Source organism: Nerophis ophidion, linkage group LG28 (genome assembly GCF_033978795.1).
Source record: "Nerophis ophidion isolate RoL-2023_Sa linkage group LG28, RoL_Noph_v1.0, whole genome shotgun sequence".
Taxonomy (NCBI): Eukaryota; Metazoa; Chordata; class Actinopteri; order Syngnathiformes; family Syngnathidae; genus Nerophis; species Nerophis ophidion.
Window position 1 is genome coordinate 26,146,279 of NC_084638.1, and position 17,915 is coordinate 26,164,193.

At 40.8% G+C, this 17,915-nt stretch overlaps 1 protein-coding gene across 6 annotated transcripts in view; it reads right to left on the reverse strand.

The window, feature by feature from the left end:
• Window positions 1–1,451, reverse strand: part of LOC133545108 (sickle tail protein homolog) — an 80,771-nt gene extending 79,320 nt beyond the window's left edge. For 4 of the 6 annotated variants that reach the window (XR_009804729.1, XR_009804728.1, XR_009804730.1 and 1 more), the window contains exon 1: window positions 921–1,440. Coding sequence is in view for 3 of the 6 variants with exons in the window: in XM_061890451.1 (XP_061746435.1) it covers window positions 921–1,194 (274 nt within the window). In the remaining 3 variants the exon portion in view is untranslated. Of the gene's footprint in view, window positions 1–920 lie in introns of all 6 variants that reach the window. The other 2 variants (XM_061890453.1, XM_061890454.1) reach the window with 2 other exon arrangements.
• Between the last annotated feature and the right edge of the window lie 16,464 nt (window positions 1,452–17,915).

The following is a 17,915-nucleotide window of genomic DNA, read 5'->3' on the forward strand; positions in this document are numbered from 1 at the left end:
GCCTGATTGGCAACTGCAACCAGCTGTGCCAGGCTGCCAATCAGGGACAGGTGAGGGAAACGAGTGCTCAGGTAAAAATGCAGGAAATGGAACCAAAATAAGAGCGCTGACAGGAAATAAACCCAAACATAACCAAAACTGTAACAACATTTACCCCATATCTCAGCAGCCAAAGGAGCTTGTGATCAACAGTTCCAATCGAGAATGAAGTTGAACCGAGAATCAATTCGGAATCGAACCGTCACCGAAGAATCAGGAAGGATTAGAATCGAGAGTACTTGTAGGAGTCACAACACAAATTGATAGTAGGCAATTTGGACACAGACTGCAATACTGCGGAACTGAACTAGACAACTTTATGTTTGAGAGGGTGGTCAATCAGATGTTGGTCCACAGCAATACTTACACACAGAAAACCTTGTAGACTTAGAGCCAACTAGAATTAGAACATGTCAGGAATCAGACCACTTAAGTTGAACTACTAGACCAGTGGTTCTCTTCACCGAGTACCACCTCAGAATACACTTGGCTCTCCAAGTACCACCATTAAAACACAATAGCGTCGTAGGCCTAAGTAAGTAACTAAGGTTTTATTTAATACTCTTGGCCACTGTAACATCACACACAGTTCGAACAGTAACACTGTGTTGGAACATATGAAAATCAAACACTTTATCCAATTGATTCTAGATGGAGCCCGCGTACCACAGTTTGAGAATCTTCGTACGGGAGAGATTCATGACAGCGGTACCTGTAAAAACTGTTTCAGCTGTCACAGAAAAGGACTAAAGTTGAGTTTTTACAAATATATATTTAATGTAACATAAGAATCATCCTTCATCTGCCAAACGTAAGAAAACCGCCATGGACTGACTGACTTTCTGTCAGCTTAGGTCACATCACACTAACTTTGATCTTACCTTCACTACAATACTTCCCTGCAGGCTCCAGAACCTTGTCCTCCACAGAAGAGTCCACTTTGGTTGTTCCATCAGGTCCGTGTCCTAACCCGGAAGCCTTGTTTTGGTCCTGGCTCTGGGTCAAAAAGGGCCTTTGGGCCAAGTTCCCCTCGCTGCCGGCTCTCATCAGCCTCTCCCCGATGCGCAGCATGCATGAGCGGTTACCTTGCAGGTCCATCCTTGAACTGAAGTTCTTGGATCCAGGTCGACCCAGGCGGGAAGATGTCTTGGACATCTCCCCCTTCTCGGTTGCGAGTACTTGCTTGTTTTTTTTTCTTCCTTGCTGCTATTTTCTCTTGCGAAAGAAGAAGTTGAAGGTCTGTCAGTTTCCAGAACCCGGCCGTCGTCCGAATGCCTTGGTGTCCTCGTATCCCCACCTTGCCCACTCTTGATTAGCCATTGAAGACTCTCCGGTGCCTGGACCAAACGGTCTTCTCCTGCTTGTCTTTCACCGCCTGCTTCCTCTGAGAGCTGGAACTCCTGTGGGAGAACTCTGTCTCACCCTACAGTGTCTCTCCCTTCTGATCTTTAATCCCCCTCCCGCGCTGGAGTCTCTCTCCCGTGCTCCTTCAGACGGCATGGGCAGTGTATGACTCCAAATCCGTCCTGACGTCTCGACATATTCACAACATTGTACGGCTTCATTTAACTACAGTTCACGTTCCCGGTCTGTGGTCTTCCTGACAGCTCTTGCAGAGGATTCCGTTTACCGCGTGCTCGTTGACCCACACCCAAATTGTCTCGCCTGTTTACACCATGCTTTATGGATCCGATTGCGCTTGCTGATCACTGAGCGGGTCGGCAGTACAGTGGTGCTCGGATCGCTACATCTCCAGAATTGTTTCCAGGGATATTACGGCAAATTGAGAACGTTGTGGGGAAATAACGGGTATGAGAAGCTAAACTTGGTGTAGTGCGGCTTGATAATGGAAGACGATCCTTGCTTTTGGACGATGGAGTTCTGCAAGACTGCATCGTACAAACCCCAAAAGCAGTTCAAGTACCAACGATAGACATACACACTAGGTGTGGCGAAATTACTCTCTGTATTTGACCCATCCCCCTTGATCACCCCCTGGGAGACGAGGGGAGCAGTGAGCAGCAGCGGTGGCCGCGCCTGGGAATCCTTTTTTGGTGATTTAAACCCCAATTCCAACCCTTGACGCTGAGTGCCAAGCAGGGAGTTAACGGCTGCCATTTTTATAGTCTTTGGTATGACTAGGCCAGGGTTTGAACTCACAACCTACCCATCCCAGGGCGGCGAAGTTGTCACGTTGTGTAAATGGTAAATAAAAAGAGGATGCAATCATTTGCAAATCCTTTTCAACTTATACTCAATTGAATAGACCGCAAAGACAGGATACTTAACGTTAGAAAGTTGTTATTTTAGGCAAATATTAGCTTATTTACGGACCCCGTTTCCATATGAGTTGGGAAATTGTGTTAGATGTCAATATAAACGGAATACAATGATTTACAAATCCTTTTCAAGCCATATAACTCTCGCGGCTGTGTTGGAGCCACTATGGATTGAACTTTCACAGAATCATGTTAGACCCGCTCAACATCCATTGCTTTCGGTCCCCTAGAGGGGGTGGGGGGTTGCCCACATCTGAGGTCCTCTCCAAGGTTTCTCATAGTCAGCATTGTCACTGGCGTCCCACTGGATGTGAATTCTCCCTGCCCACTGGGTGTGAGTTTTCCTTGCCCTTTTGTGGGTTCTTCCGAGGATGTTGTAGTCGTAATGATTTTTGCAGTCCTTTGAGACATTTGTGATTTGGGGCTATATAAATAAACATTGATTGATTGATATTCAGTTGAATATGCTACAAAGACAAGATATTTGATGTTCAAACTAATAAACTTTTTTTTTTTTTTGCAAATAATAATTAACTTAGAATTTCATGGCTGCAACACGTGACAAAGTAGTTGGGAAAGGGCATGTTCACCACTGTGTTACATCACCTTTTCTTTTAACAACACACAATAAACGTTTGGGAACTGAGGAAACTAATTGTTGAAGCTTTGAAAGTGGGATTCTTTCCCATTCTTGTTTTATGTAGAGCTTCAGTCCTTCAACAGTCCGGGGTCTCCGCTGTCCTATTTTACATGTACATGTATATGTATGGTTCCAAGATGGCGGCGCCCGGACGGGCTGCGTCCTCGAGGGGCTCTTGCTAAAGATGGAACATTTGGCAGAAATACCGGACAATTCCACAAACTTTATGGCTGACTCACATCGTGGTCACTCCGTGATCACGTACGACCGCCAGACACTTCTGGATGTGGACATATCGGGCCGTTTTGGACTGATAGACGCGTGCGTGCTAAACGTGCTAACTAGCATGGGAATACGTCGGCGGCTACATCCAGTGGCCTGTGAAGCAGGGGGGTCTAGTAGCAGCGGGGGCCGTCTACGGAGCAGACGCCAGCGGTGTGATCGGAAACGCGGATGCCGAGCGGGGCTAAAAACAAAGCAGAAGGCTAATCCCCACAGAACACCACTTCCCTCCATCCTGAAGATGGATTTAAATGGAAAATGCGAGACTACTGGTCTGGGTAAGGAGTCAGTTAAATTAGAACAAGTTTTTTCTGCTTTGAGTGTTTCAGAGTTGGACATGTGTTTTACTGAGGTGGCTAACTATGATGCGTGCAGTTTATCAAAGCAACAAACAAACAATCGGAAAATTCCCGTTACTGAGGTGGCTAACCATGATGCGTGCAGTTTATCAAAGCAACAATCAAACAATCGGAAAATTCCTGTCGTATCAATTCCTAGATATGGTCGTAACTATACTAAATGCACTGGGCATAATATACACAACATTATTAATATTGCTACTACGGATAATTTGATCAAAAACTCCCTAAAACAGCCCACTACCTATAATATAGGTTTTTTAAACATAAGATCATTGTCTCCCAAAACGTTGTTAGTTAATGATATTATCAGAGACAACAATCTTAACGTCATCGGTCTCAGCGAAACCTGGCTTAAACCAAACGACTTTTTTGCGCTAAATGAGGCATGTCCTCCTAACTTTACACATGCGCATATTGCCCGTCCGCTTAAAAGGGGTGGGGGGGTTGCACTAATATACAACGAAAACTTTAACCTTAGTCCTAACATAAATAATAAATATAAATCGTTTGAGGTGCTTACTATGAGGTCTGTCACACCACTGCCTCTACACCTGGCTGTTATCTACCGACCCCCTGGGCCCTATTCGGACTTTATCAATGAATTCTCTGAGTTCGTTGCTGATCTAGTGACACACGCCGATAATATAATCATAATGGGGGACTTTAATATCCATATGAATACCCCATCGGACCCACCGTGCGTAGCGCTCCAGACTGTAATTGATAGCTGTGGTCTCACACAAATAATAAATGAACCCACGCATCGCAACGGTAATACGATAGACCTAGTGCTTGTCAGGGGTATCACCGTTTCCAAAGTTACGATACTCCTGTATACTAAAGTATTGTCCGATCATTACCTTATAAAATTCGAGGTTCAGACGCATGTTCGTCAAACTAATAATAATAATAACTGCCATAGCAGCCGCAACATTAATACAGCCACAACGACAACTCTTGCTGACCTACTGCCCTCGGTAATGGCACCATTCCCAAAGTATGTGGGCTCTATTGATAACCTCACTAACAACTTTAACGACGCCCTGCGCGAAACCATTGATAACATAGCACCGCTAAAGTTAAAAAAGGCTCCAAAAAAGCGCACCCCGTGGTTTACAGAAGAAACTAGAGCTCAGAAATTATTATGTAGAAAGCTGGAACGCAAATGGCGCACGACTAAACTTGAGGTGCACCATCAAGCATGGAGTGATGGTTTAATAACTTATAAACGCATGCTTACCTTAGCTAAAGCTAATTATTACTCAAATCTCATCCACCGTAATAAAAACGATCCTAAATGTTTGTTTAGTACGGTAGCATCGCTAACCCAACAAGGGACCCCTTCCAGTAGCTCAACCCACTCAGCTGATGACTTTATGCAATTCTTTAGTAAGAAAATTGAAGTCATTAGAAAGGAGATTAAAGACAATGCGTCCCAGCTACAACGGGGTTCTATTAACACTGACACGATGGTATATACGGCGGATACTGCCCTCCAAAATAGTTTCTCTCGTTTTGAGGAAATAACATTAGAGGAATTGTTACAACGTGTAAATGGAATAAAACTGACAACATGTTTACTTGACCCTCTTCCTGGGAAACTGATCAAGGAGCTCTTTGTATTATTAGGTCCATCAGTGCTAAATATTATAAACTTATCACTCTCCTCGGGCACTGTTCCCCTAGCATTCAAAAAAGTGGTTATTCATCCTCTTCTTAAAAGACCTAACCTCGATCCTGACCTCATGGTAAACTACCGACCGGTGTCTCACCTTCCCTTTATTTCAAAAATCCTTGAAAAAATTGTTGCGGAGCAGTTAAATGAACACTTAGCGTCTAACAATCTATGTGAAACCTTTCAATCCGGTTTCAGGGCAAATCACTCCACGGAGACAGCCCTCGCAAAAATGACTAATGATCTATTGCTAACGATGGATTCTGATGCGTCATCTATGTTGCTGCTCCTCGATCTTAGCGCTGCTTTCGATACCGTCGATCATAATATTTTATTAGAACGCATCAAAACACGAATTGGTATGTCAGACTTAGCCCTGTCTTGGTTTAACTCTTATCTTACTGATAGGATACAGTGTGTCTCCCATAACAATGTGACCTCGGACTACGATAAGGTAACGTGTGGAGTTCCCCAGGGTTCGGTCCTTGGCCCTGCACTCTTCAGCAACTACATGCTGCCGCTAGGTGACATCATACGCAAATACGGTATTAGCTTTCACTGTTATGCTGATGACACCCAACTCTACATGCCCCTAAAGCTGACCAACACGGCGGATTGTAGTCAGCTGGAGGCGTGTCTTAATGAAATTAAACAATGGATGTCCGCTAACTTTTTGCAACTCAACGCCAAAAAAACGGAAATGCTGATTATCGGTCCTGCTAGACACCGAACTCTATTTAATAATACAACTCTAACATTTGACAACCAAACAATTAAAAAAGGCGACACGGTAAAGAATCTGGGTATTATCTTCGACCCAACTCTCTCCTTTGAGGCACACATTAAAAGCGTTACTAAAACGGCCTTCTTTCATCTCCGCAATATCGCTAAAATTCGCTCCATTCTGTCCACTAAAGACGCTGAGATCATTATCCATGCGTTTGTTACGTCTCGCCTCGACTACTGTAACGTATTATTTTCGGGTCTCCCCATGTCTAGCATTAAAAGATTACAGTTGGTACAAAATGCGGCTGCTAGACTTTTGACAAGAACAAGAAAGTTTGATCACGTTACGCCTGTACTGGCTCACCTGCACTGGCTTCCTGTGCACTTAAGATGTGACTTTAAGGTTTTACTACTTACGTATAAAATACTACACGGTCTAGCTCCATCCTATCTTGCCGATTGTATTGTACCATATGTCCCGGCAAGAAATCTGCGTTCAAAGGACTCCGGCTTATTAGTGATTCCCAAAGCCCAAAAAAAGTCTGCGGGCTATAGAGCGTTTTCCGTTCGGGCTCCAGTACTCTGGAATACCCTTCCAGACAGTTCCAACAGTTCGCGATGCCACCTCAGTAGAAGCATTTAAGTCTCACCTTAAAACTCATTTGTATACTCTAGCCTTTAAATAGACTCCCTTTTTAGACCAGTTGATCTGCCGTTTCTTTTCTTTTTCTTCTATGTCCCACTCTCCCTTGTGGAGGGGGTCCGGTCCGATCCGGTGGCCATGTACTGCTCGCCTGTGTATCGGCTGGGGACATCTCTGCGCTGCTGATCCGCCTCCGCTTGGGATGGTTTCCTGCTGGCTCCGCTGTGAACGGGACTCTCGCTGCTGTGTTGGATCCGCTTTGGACTGGACTCTCGCGACTGTGTTGGATCCATTGTGGATTGAACTTTCACAGTATCATGTTAGACCCGCTCGACATCCATTGCTTTCCTCCTCTCTAAGGTTCTCATAGTCATCATTGTCACCGACGTCCCACTGGGTCATTATTGTCACCGATGTCCCACTGGGTGTGAGTTTTCCTTGCCCTTATGTGGGCCTACTGAGGATGTCGTGGTGGTCTGTGCAGCCCTTTGAGACACTAGTGATTTAGGGATATATAAGTAAACATTGATTGAGTGATTGATTTTACGCTTCATAATGCACCACACATTTTCCATGGGAGACAGGTCTGGACTGCAGGCGGGCCAGGAAAGTACCCGCACTCTTTTACTACGAAATCACGCTGTTGTAACACGTGGCTTGGCATTGTCTTGCTGAAATAAGCAGGGGCGTCCATGATAATGTTGCTTGGATGACAACATATGTTGCTCCAAAACCTGTATGTACCTTTCAGCATTAATGGTGCCTTCACAGATGTGTAAGTTACCCATGTCTTGGGCACTAATGCACCCCCATACCATCACACATGCTGGCTTTTACACTTTGCGCCTATAACAATCCGGATGGTTATTTCCCTTTTTGTTCCAGAGGACACCACGTCCACAGTTTCCAAATATAATTTGAAATGTGGACTCGTCAGACCACAGAACACCTTTCCACTTTGCATCAGTCCATCTTAGGTGAGCTTGGGCCCAGTGAAGCCAGTGGCGCTCCTGGGTGTTGTTGATAAATGGGTTTGGCTTTGCATAGTAGAGTTTTAATTTGCACTTACAGATGTAGCAACCAACTGTAGTTACTGACAGTGGTTTTATAAAGTGTTCCTGAGCCCATGTGGTGATATCCTTTAGACATTGATGCCTGTTTTTGATGCAGTACCGCCTGAGGGATCAACGGCCCGTAATATCATCGCTTACGTGCAGTGATTTCTCCAGATTCTCTGAACCTTTTGATGATTTTACGGAGCGTAGATGGCAAAACCCTTAAATTCCTTGCAATAGCAGGTTGAGAAATGTTGTTCTAAAACTGTTTGACAATTTGCTTACAAAGTGGTGACCATCACCCCATCCTTGTTTGTGAATTACTTAGCATTTCATGGAAGCTGCTTTTATAGCCAATCATGGCACCCACCTGTTCCCAATTAGCCTGCACACCTGTGGGATGTTCCAAATAAGTGTTTGATGAAATGTTCTCAACTTTATCAGAATTTTGTTGCCACTTTTCTCAACTTCTTTGTCACGTGTTGCTGGCATTAAATTCTGAAGTTAATGATTATTTGCAAAAAAAAAAAAAAAAAAGTTGATCAGTTTGAACATCAAATATGTTGTCTTTGTAGCATATTCAACCAAATATGGGTTGAAAAGGATTTGCAAATCATTGTATTCTGTTTATATTTACATCTAACACAATTTCCCAACTCATATGGAAACGGGGTTTGTAGTACGAACGTCCAGAGTAGTCCTGGGTTCAATCCCGGGCTCGGGATCTTTCTGTGTGGAGTTTGCATGTTCTCCCCGTGAATGCGTGGGTTCCCTCCGGGTACTCGGTCCTCCTCCCACCTCCAAAGACATGCACCTGGGGATAGGCCCCTCCCACCTCCAAAGACATACACCTGGGGATAGGCCCCTCCCACCTCCAAAGACATGCACCTGGGGATAGGTTGATTGGCAACACTAAATGGTCCCTAGTGTGTGAATGTTGTCTGTCTATCTGTGTTGGCCCTGCGATGAGGTAGCGACTTGTCCAGGGTGTACGCCGCCTTCCGCCCAATTGCAGCTGAGATAGGCACCAGCGCCGACCCCGCCACCCCAAAGTAAAAAAGCCGTAAAAAATTGATGGATGGATGGATGGAATTTGATGCCGGCAAAAAAGACAGAGAAAGTTGGGGAATGCTCATCAAACACTTATTTGGAACATCCCACAGGTGAACAGGTTAATTGGAAACAGGTGGGCGCCATGATTGGGTATAAAAGCAGCTTCCATGAAATGCCTGAGCAAATTGTTGAAGAACAACATTTCTCAAGCAGCTATTGCCAGGAATTTAGGCGCTACTGCATCAAAAAGCCACATCAGTGTGTAAAGGATATCACCACATGGAACACTTCAGAGAACCACTGTCAGTTACTACAGTTGGCCGCTACATCTGTAAGCGCAAGTTAAAACTCTACTATGCAAAGCCGAAGCTATTTTTATCAACAACACCCAGAAACGCCGCCAGCTTCGCTGGGCCCGAGCTCAGCTCTGGTGTAGCACACCATGTCCACCATGAAACCCAGTGAAGAACAATGCTCTGTTGTTTGTCACTGCTAAAATAAAAAGTGCCTTACTTCTAACCGTTTTGATTTGCGGTTACGTGACGACGCTTCAACCGTGTGAAAAGAGGAGTCCTGAATCACTCACCTGCTTTCACAAAAAGATGGATATTCCGAAAAAGTACTTTTGAAGGCAGGCTCGGTGCTAACTATGCATGGCAATAGAGGAGACAATGACGCGGTGAGTTATAACAGTAGGTTAAAAATGTGTGAATGTTTGTTGTGTAGCTCGCTTAGCCTTCTACTGTAAGACTATAGTGTCACCGTCCTCCGGCAAAATAAAGAATTATTTTCCTAAAAAGTACTTTTGAAAGGCAGACTCGGTGCTAACTATGCATGGCAATAGAGGAGACAATGACACAGTGACTAATAACAGTCGGTTAGAAATGTGTGAATGTTTGTTGTGTAGCTCGCTTAGCCTTCCACTGTAAGACAATAGCGTCACTGTCCTCCGGCAAAATAAAGAATGATTTTCCTAAAAAGTACTTTTAAAAGGCAGACTCGGTGCTAACTATGCATGGTAATAGAGTAGACAATGACACGGTGAGTAATAACAGTAGGTTAGAAATGTGTGAATGTTTGTTGTGTAGCTCGCTTAGCCTTCCACTGTAGGACAATAGCGTCACTGTCCTCCGGCAAAATAAAGAATGATTTTCCTAAAAAGTACTTTTAAAAGGCAGACTCGGTGCTAACTATGCATGGTAATAGAGTAGACAATGACACGGTGAGTAATAACAGTATGTTAGAAATGTGTGAATGTTTGTTGTGTAGCTCGCTTAGCCTTCCACTGTAGGACAATAGCGTCACTGTCCTCCGGCAAAATAAAGAATGATTTTTCCAAAAAGTACTTTTAAAAGGCAGGCTAGGGGCTAACTATGCACAGGCACCAACTACCTTGCCGCCTGGACAATAGAGATGCGGAACTTGGTCCACTCACACTCAATGTCCCGCGCCTCCCTCGAGACATGTGCAAAGTTCTTCCGTAGGTGGGAAGTGAAACTCACTCTGACAGGAGACTCTGCCAGGCGTTCCCAGCAGACCCTCACAATGCGTTTGGGGCCTGCCAGGTCTGTCCGGCATCCTCCCCCACCATATCATAATATATCATATTTAACATCATATATTACATGTTCATGGATGTGTGTGTGTGTAACTGTTGTGTACCTGTCCCGCCAAGAACCCACAGAAGCTGGACTGGATGACGTGGTTCTTCACTGGGAGCTGCAATGAGAGATCAGAACACACACTTAGACTTAGACACAATATGTGGTTAGCACCTCCACTGGTTTTCATGTCAATAGCAGAGTGCGGAAGTACAAAACGTTTCATATTTTTACAATTAAAGATGTGACTTAAAACAATGTTTTTTTAACAGTGTGTGTATATATATATATATATAGTAGTTTTAACTTGCTTTTATTTTTTTACTGCTATTACAAATAATTCTAAACAACTTATTTTAAGCAATAACCTCCTTTTTAATATATTTGCAAAATAGAAAAATAACAGATACAAGACATGGAGGAAATAATTAAATGGCACTCTCTAGTGGTGACCATGGGATATGACAGGCCACTTGTTAACAATATCAACTGGAATATAAACGTCTTGACACATAAACTGCAAAAAATATCAGCTTGATCACAACACAAACACATATAACATCTGGTTAGCACCTCCACTGGTGTAGATGTGTGCACCATTAGCATCATCCGGGTCATATGTATAGACTTTTATCTACCAGCAGATGGCGCCATTGGACCTAAACTATAAACATACTTTTGCAGCAATTTCACTCAAATAATCAAACTATTTCTTTTACTAGTTACTTGTGTACTATTAAATACATATATATATATATATATATATATATATATATATATATATATATATATATATATATATATATATATATATATATATATATATAGTGCAAATATGTGAATATACTATTTAAAATATTACATGTACAATGATGTGTATGTACTAGGGTTGTACGGTATACCGGTACTAATATATATAATATATATAATATATATATATATATATATATATATATATATATATATATATATATATACACACATACACACTAGTATTTGGTACTATACCACCTCTGAAAAGCACCGGTCCCTGCCCCCCTCTTTTTTTTTAACGGGCATGACGGCGTGACATCGCTGCTTTTAGGAGCAGAGGAGCATGTTCGGCAGTGCACACACACAGAGTACTTACAAGCAGACACAGTGTGAAGACAGAAAAGGGAGAACGGATGCATTTTGGTGCAAAAAGTAAAGAGAAAGGTGCCAAGGGTGACAAATAAAGTAAGTTTCTTACAAGTAGCATTATCACTGGAGGACGAGGAATAGCTAAACATGCTTCACTACACAATAGCTCACCGCCGTCACAATGTAAACAAACGCTATGGGTGAATCTACACCTGATATTCACTGAAATGATACCAAGTCCAGGAGCGTAGCTAGTCGATAGTACTATGATTATATCGATATTTTTTATCGTCACAAAATCTTTTTCCCTTTAAAAAAAAAATCATATTATGTTTATGAACTCAGTAAATACGTCCCCAGACACATGAGGACTTTGAATATGACCAATGTAACTACTTGGTATCGGATCGATACCTAAATGTGTGGGATCATCCAAAACTAATGTAAAGTACGAAAGAAGAGAAGAATAAGTGATTATTACATTTCAACAGAAGTGTAGATGGAACATGTTAAAAGAGAAAACAGTGCGACACCTACCCTTTACATCAGTATTTCTTCGTCAGTATTGGTTTATGAGGTACTTTTTGTGGTCTCCTCCGAAATACATTTTGGAACCGGTACCAACATATTGGTATCGGGACAACCCCAGTATGTACCATTAAAAATCAATATATTAACAGTTGAAAGGTGTGTATTTAATATTTAAAATCAACATACTTACATATTACGTGTAGAAAGGATGTTGTATATCGTATTTATGTTTATTTATATTGTTGTTCTTTTACTTTTGTAGTGGCTGGTTGCATCAGCTCTGCTCTTTTTATGTCCTTTGTTTTCTTCTTACACAAATTGCCAAAGTTAGTTTGTGACAAACACCAAGATGCAGAGAAGGAGGCAGGCATTTTGCAGGTAAACATGTTTTGATTAAAATACTAGAACAAGACAAAACGGGTCCAACAAAAAGCACGCACGAGGTGGATAGCAAAACTAAAAGAGCTAGCATGGGAGCTAGAAAAAAAAAGGAGCTTAGCATGGAAGCTAGCAAAAACAAAAGGGCCTAGCGTGGAAGCTAGCGGGTAGCGAGCAGGAAAACAGAAGTCGTTACTTGTAGAATGAAAACAAAACGGAAGCAGGGAACAAAAGACAGTAAGCTACAAACAGATACCGAAATATAGCTTACCGCTACGCTGCAATGACACGACACGAAAACGACACAACAGGAGCGACAATATGGAAGTGACATCGACAATAATCCAGCACTGACTGGAGGAGAAAAGTAGGTAAAAATAGGAGCGGGCTGATTGACACCAGGTGTGGCCAGATGCCGATGAGCCGCAGCTGAGGGGACACAGCACTCAGGGAGAAACATAGGAAACAGACAAAATAAGAGCGCTGACAGGAACTAAAGACAGGAAATACTACACACACACAGGAAAAACTAAAACACAAACAAACTGTCAGGGGCAAGCCTGACACAAATGTTTATGTGTGCTATGGTTATGAGTTTTTTCTCTCTCTCTTTCACTATTGGCCTCAGTCTGGACCCCTAGGCTTAGACTGATTTTTTTAAATTATTATTTTTTTTAATCCCCAGTGTCTACCTGTTTTTCACCGGAAGTTGGCAGACCCGTCAGCGATCCTGTTCTGTCTCCCTGTAATGTTGAATGGGATTGTGTTGAAAATCTTCATTTCCCCATTAATAAAGTACTTGTGATTAAAAGCTGAGCACACTTACGTTGAGAAGAATGTTGCTTCAATCGTCCTTTGCCGTTAAACTTCATGTTCTGTCGTTAAATAAAGTTTAAAATGTGGGACAGTATTGCAAGTTGTACAACATAAACAATGTACCATATTGTCATTTAAAGGCTGACTGAAAGCCACTACTAGCGACCACACAGTCTGATAGTTTAAATATCAATGATGAAATATTAACATTGCAACACATGCCAATACGGCCGCTTTAGTTTATTAAATTGCAATTTTAAATATCGCGCGGAAGTATCATGCTAAAACGTCGCGGTATGATGACGCGTGTGCATTGTAGAGGACATTTTGTTCCAGCACCGTTCACAGCTATAGGTCGTCTCTTTTCATCGCATAATTCCACGGTATTCTGGACATCTGTGTTGCTGAATCTTTTGCCATTTGTTCAATTAATAATGGAGACGTCAAAGAAGAAAGCTGTAGGTGTGAAGCGGTGTAACACAATAGGCCGATAAGGGATTTTCCAGAATTATCCTAGTAAATGTGTCTAATAACATCTGACTCGCTCCCACTGCCCTCTACTATTTTTTTCTTTCTAGTCATTCACTCTAACTTTCCTCATCCACGAATCTTTCATCCTTGCTCAAATTAATGGGGAAATCGTCGCTTTCTCGGTCTGAATCGCTCTCGCTGCTGGTGGCCATGATTCTAAACAATGTGAGGATGTGAGGAGCCCTACAACCCGTGACGTCACGCGCATATCGTCTGCTTCTTCCGGTACAGGCAAGGCTTTTTTATTAGCGACCAAAAGTTGCGAACTTTATCGTTGATGTTCTCTACTAAATCCTTTCAGCAAAAATATGGCAATGTCGCGAAATGATCAAGTATGACACATAGAATGGACCTGATATTCCCGTTTAAGTAAGAAAATCTCATTTCAGTAGGCCTTTACAATCATGGCCACCAGCAGCGAGAGCGATTCGGACCGAGAAAGCGACGATTTCCCCATTAATTTGAGCGAGGATGAAAGATTCGTGGATGAGGATAGTGAGAGTAAAGGACTAGAAAAAATAGATAAATACAATTAAAAAGGCGACGGCAGTGGGAGAAATTCAGATGTTATTAGACACATTTACTAGGATAATTCTGGAAAATCCCTTATCTGCTTATTGTATTACTAGTGTTTTAGTGAGATTATATGGTCGTACCTGAAAGTCGGAGGGGTGTGGCCACGGGTGTGACCGCCAGTGTCTCTGAGGGAAGCCACGTTTCTCGACGAGGCGAAGCGAAGGCAGCCGTTGGGGCCGGGCTGAGCTTTCCCCCCCCCCTCCTCCACGGTGGAAGCATCCCACATTCGGGGGCGGCCAGTCGGAGGAGGTAAGAGAGTCCGCAGCTGCCTTTTTGACAGGTGCACGAGGAACAACGCAAGCTCCGCTCATGTCTACGGTAAGAGCCGACTTATTACCCCAATTTTCTCACCGAAACCTGCAGGTTGACATGTGGTAGAGAACCATGTTCGCTTGACCGCTCTGTTCCATAGTAAAGCTTCACCTTCGGGAATGTAAAAAAGGAAACACCGGCTGTGTTTGTGTTGGTAAAGGCTGCCGCTATACACCGCTTGCCACTTACGTCTTTCTTCTTTGACGTCTCCATTATTAATTGAACAATTTGCAAAAGATTCAGCAACACAGATGTCCAGAATACTGTGTAAATATGCGATTAAAGCAGACGACTTATAGCACGGATCGGGGTTGGAACAACATGTCCGCTACAATCCATGAGGTCACGCGCAGGCGTCGTCATACCGCGACGTTTTCAACAGGATACTTTGCGCAAAATTTAAAATTGCAATTTAGTAAACTGAAAAGGCCGTATTGGCATGTGTTGCAATGTTAATATTTCATCATTGATATATAAACTATCAGACTACGTGGTCGCTAGTAGTGGCTTTCAGTAGGCCTTTAAGGGACGTATCGCTGAAATAAATGAAATATTTTTTAACAATTGACTTCACTTAAAGCGTTAATTAATGATGGATATGACTCTTAAAGCGCATTTAGAAGCTTAAAATCTACATTTGATGTTCAAACGTCCATCGACTTTTGACAATTCCATCCCACTTCCTGTATCATTTGGCGCCTCACACAAACAGCCAATCAGGCGAGGTCTTCTTCCCGTTCTCTGCGTTGATTGGAGCGCGGCATCAAAGCACTCCTCGCTGCAATTGGCTGCCAGAAAACAACACGAAAAGCAACGTCGTTGTTCGAAAATGTATCCAAGTTAAAAAAAAAGTAAAAACACATTAATTATAATACACGACTGAATAAAGAGTTAAACGTCCTTTGTTGTTAAATAATGTAAAACACGTGAGACAGTATTGCAAGTTGCACAATATAACCAATAAACAACGTACCATATCTTATACAGTTGAAATAAATGATATATTTTTGACAATTGACATCACTTACAGCGTAAATTCATGATTAATCTTACTTTTAAAGCGCATTTAGAAGCTTAAAATCCACATTCTACGGACGATCCATCTCACTTCCTGTTTATATTGGCGCCTTAGACAAACAGCCAATCAAGCGAGGTCTTCTTCTTGTTCTCTGCGTTGATTGGAGTGCGGCATCATTGCACTCCTCGCTGCGATTGGCTGGTGAACAACAACAGAAAAAGTAAAGTCGCCGATGACGACGCCTGTTAGAAAATGTATCCATCCATCCATTTTTACCGCTTGTCCCTGAAAAATGTATCCAAGTTCGAAAATACCGTAAAAAAAATGCATCATTATCACACACAACTGAAGAATTTGTTATTTTTACAGCCCCACTCATCTAACCCCTCCTCCTCACATGTGACGTCACAACTGTCGTTTATCACAGATGGTCTATTGTTGTCATCTTCCCCCCCACACCCCCAAAAAATTATGCATAATAATTTCACGCACTAAATAAAGACTTTGAAGTCGAATGAGGGCAGAAGGCAACACTGCTGCTCCTTTAATATGTTTGTGAAATGCATCATAAAATATATTCTTGAATATGCCAAATTTACTGAAGTTTGACCACTTTTCAGGGAATATATTATTATTATTATTATAAACTATTCATTATTGCTCATGGAGATGTGAGTATAATCATTCGCCACTAGAGGGAAGTAGAATCAAACAAAAGGCAAGTGACATTTTTGTCTTTCAAACAATTGATTAATCACAATTTTCTGTTTGTTTTTTGGCTGTTTTCGAAATGCTATACACCGTAAAAATGGAAGATGACAAAAAACATATTTGAAAACAATAATATATTAATTAACCAATACAAACATAACATTGAGAGAATAATATGTTATTATGTGCTATTTTTTCTATTTTTTATTTTGTATTTTGCACTCTTCATTTGTTTTTTATTTATCTATTTGATTTGATTTTAATATGCAATGTTTGACCACTTTGTCTTAAATTTATTTTTAATGGATTATTGTTTCAAGTCAAATCCTGGATGTAAGACAGGGCATGTTGAACTTAAAATATATCTATAAATACAAATTTTTGTTGTAAAATATGCTTAATGTTACAGCGATACTTTCTTCCCGATAAACACAATTTTTTTTGTGTAAATGTACTCAGATTTGTGGTCAAATATTCTTATAAGTTAATTGAAAAAAACGATATATTTTATTTTATTTTATTTTTTATTGTTTGTAATAATCATCTAAAAGAACAAAAAAGTGACAAGCATTATTATTTATTTATTTTTATACTTTTTATTTTTTTTTATCAACATAGTAATGTTTATTTATTAAAAAGGAGAACAAGTTATTTTTTTTAAGTGAATAAGTATCTTTTATTTTGGTGACTTTCCATAACATTTTTATGCAAACATTAGCATCATTTTGCAAACCTGTTTTCTGTGGATTGAAGAAATGTAATAAGGAATTTTAATATTCGACACACTTTTAAAGTATAACACTCGCTAAATGGATTCAAATCGAGCTATAATGGTAAAAAGAAAATAAAAAAAATATATAATGCTCTTATCTAGAATGTGACTTTTGGCCATACGCAGTGTACCTCCCGTACACTAGTGGGTGATAGTGGTCACTTCAGCTCGTTGGCAAATGTATAAATAAATTTATATACATATACATATATATATATATATATATATATATATATATATATATATATATATATATATATATATATATATATATATATACATACACACACACACACATTGGAACCTTTAATATATTTTACTTCATTATTGTTTTCGAGTAATTATAAAAATAAAAAAATAAAATAAAAACTACCGATATGCGTGGCAATCTTTGTCTTATTCCACTCAACATTTTGGACACCTGTTGTTTAGACAATGATTTCTGTCATACCTAAAGCCAACACTAGATGTCAGTGTACTCAAGAGTCACAAAGGGAAACTGCAACAGGTTTGTTTCGCTATGACACATATATACATATATATATACATATATATATATATATATATACATATATATATACATATATATATATATATACATATATATACATATATATATATATATATATATATATACATATATATATATATATATATATATATATATATATATATATATATATATATATATATATATATATATATATATATATATATCTTGATTGGATTATCCAGAGAATAGTGCTCGATACCGTGGTAGAGCGCAATATGTAGGTGTGGGAAAAAATCACAA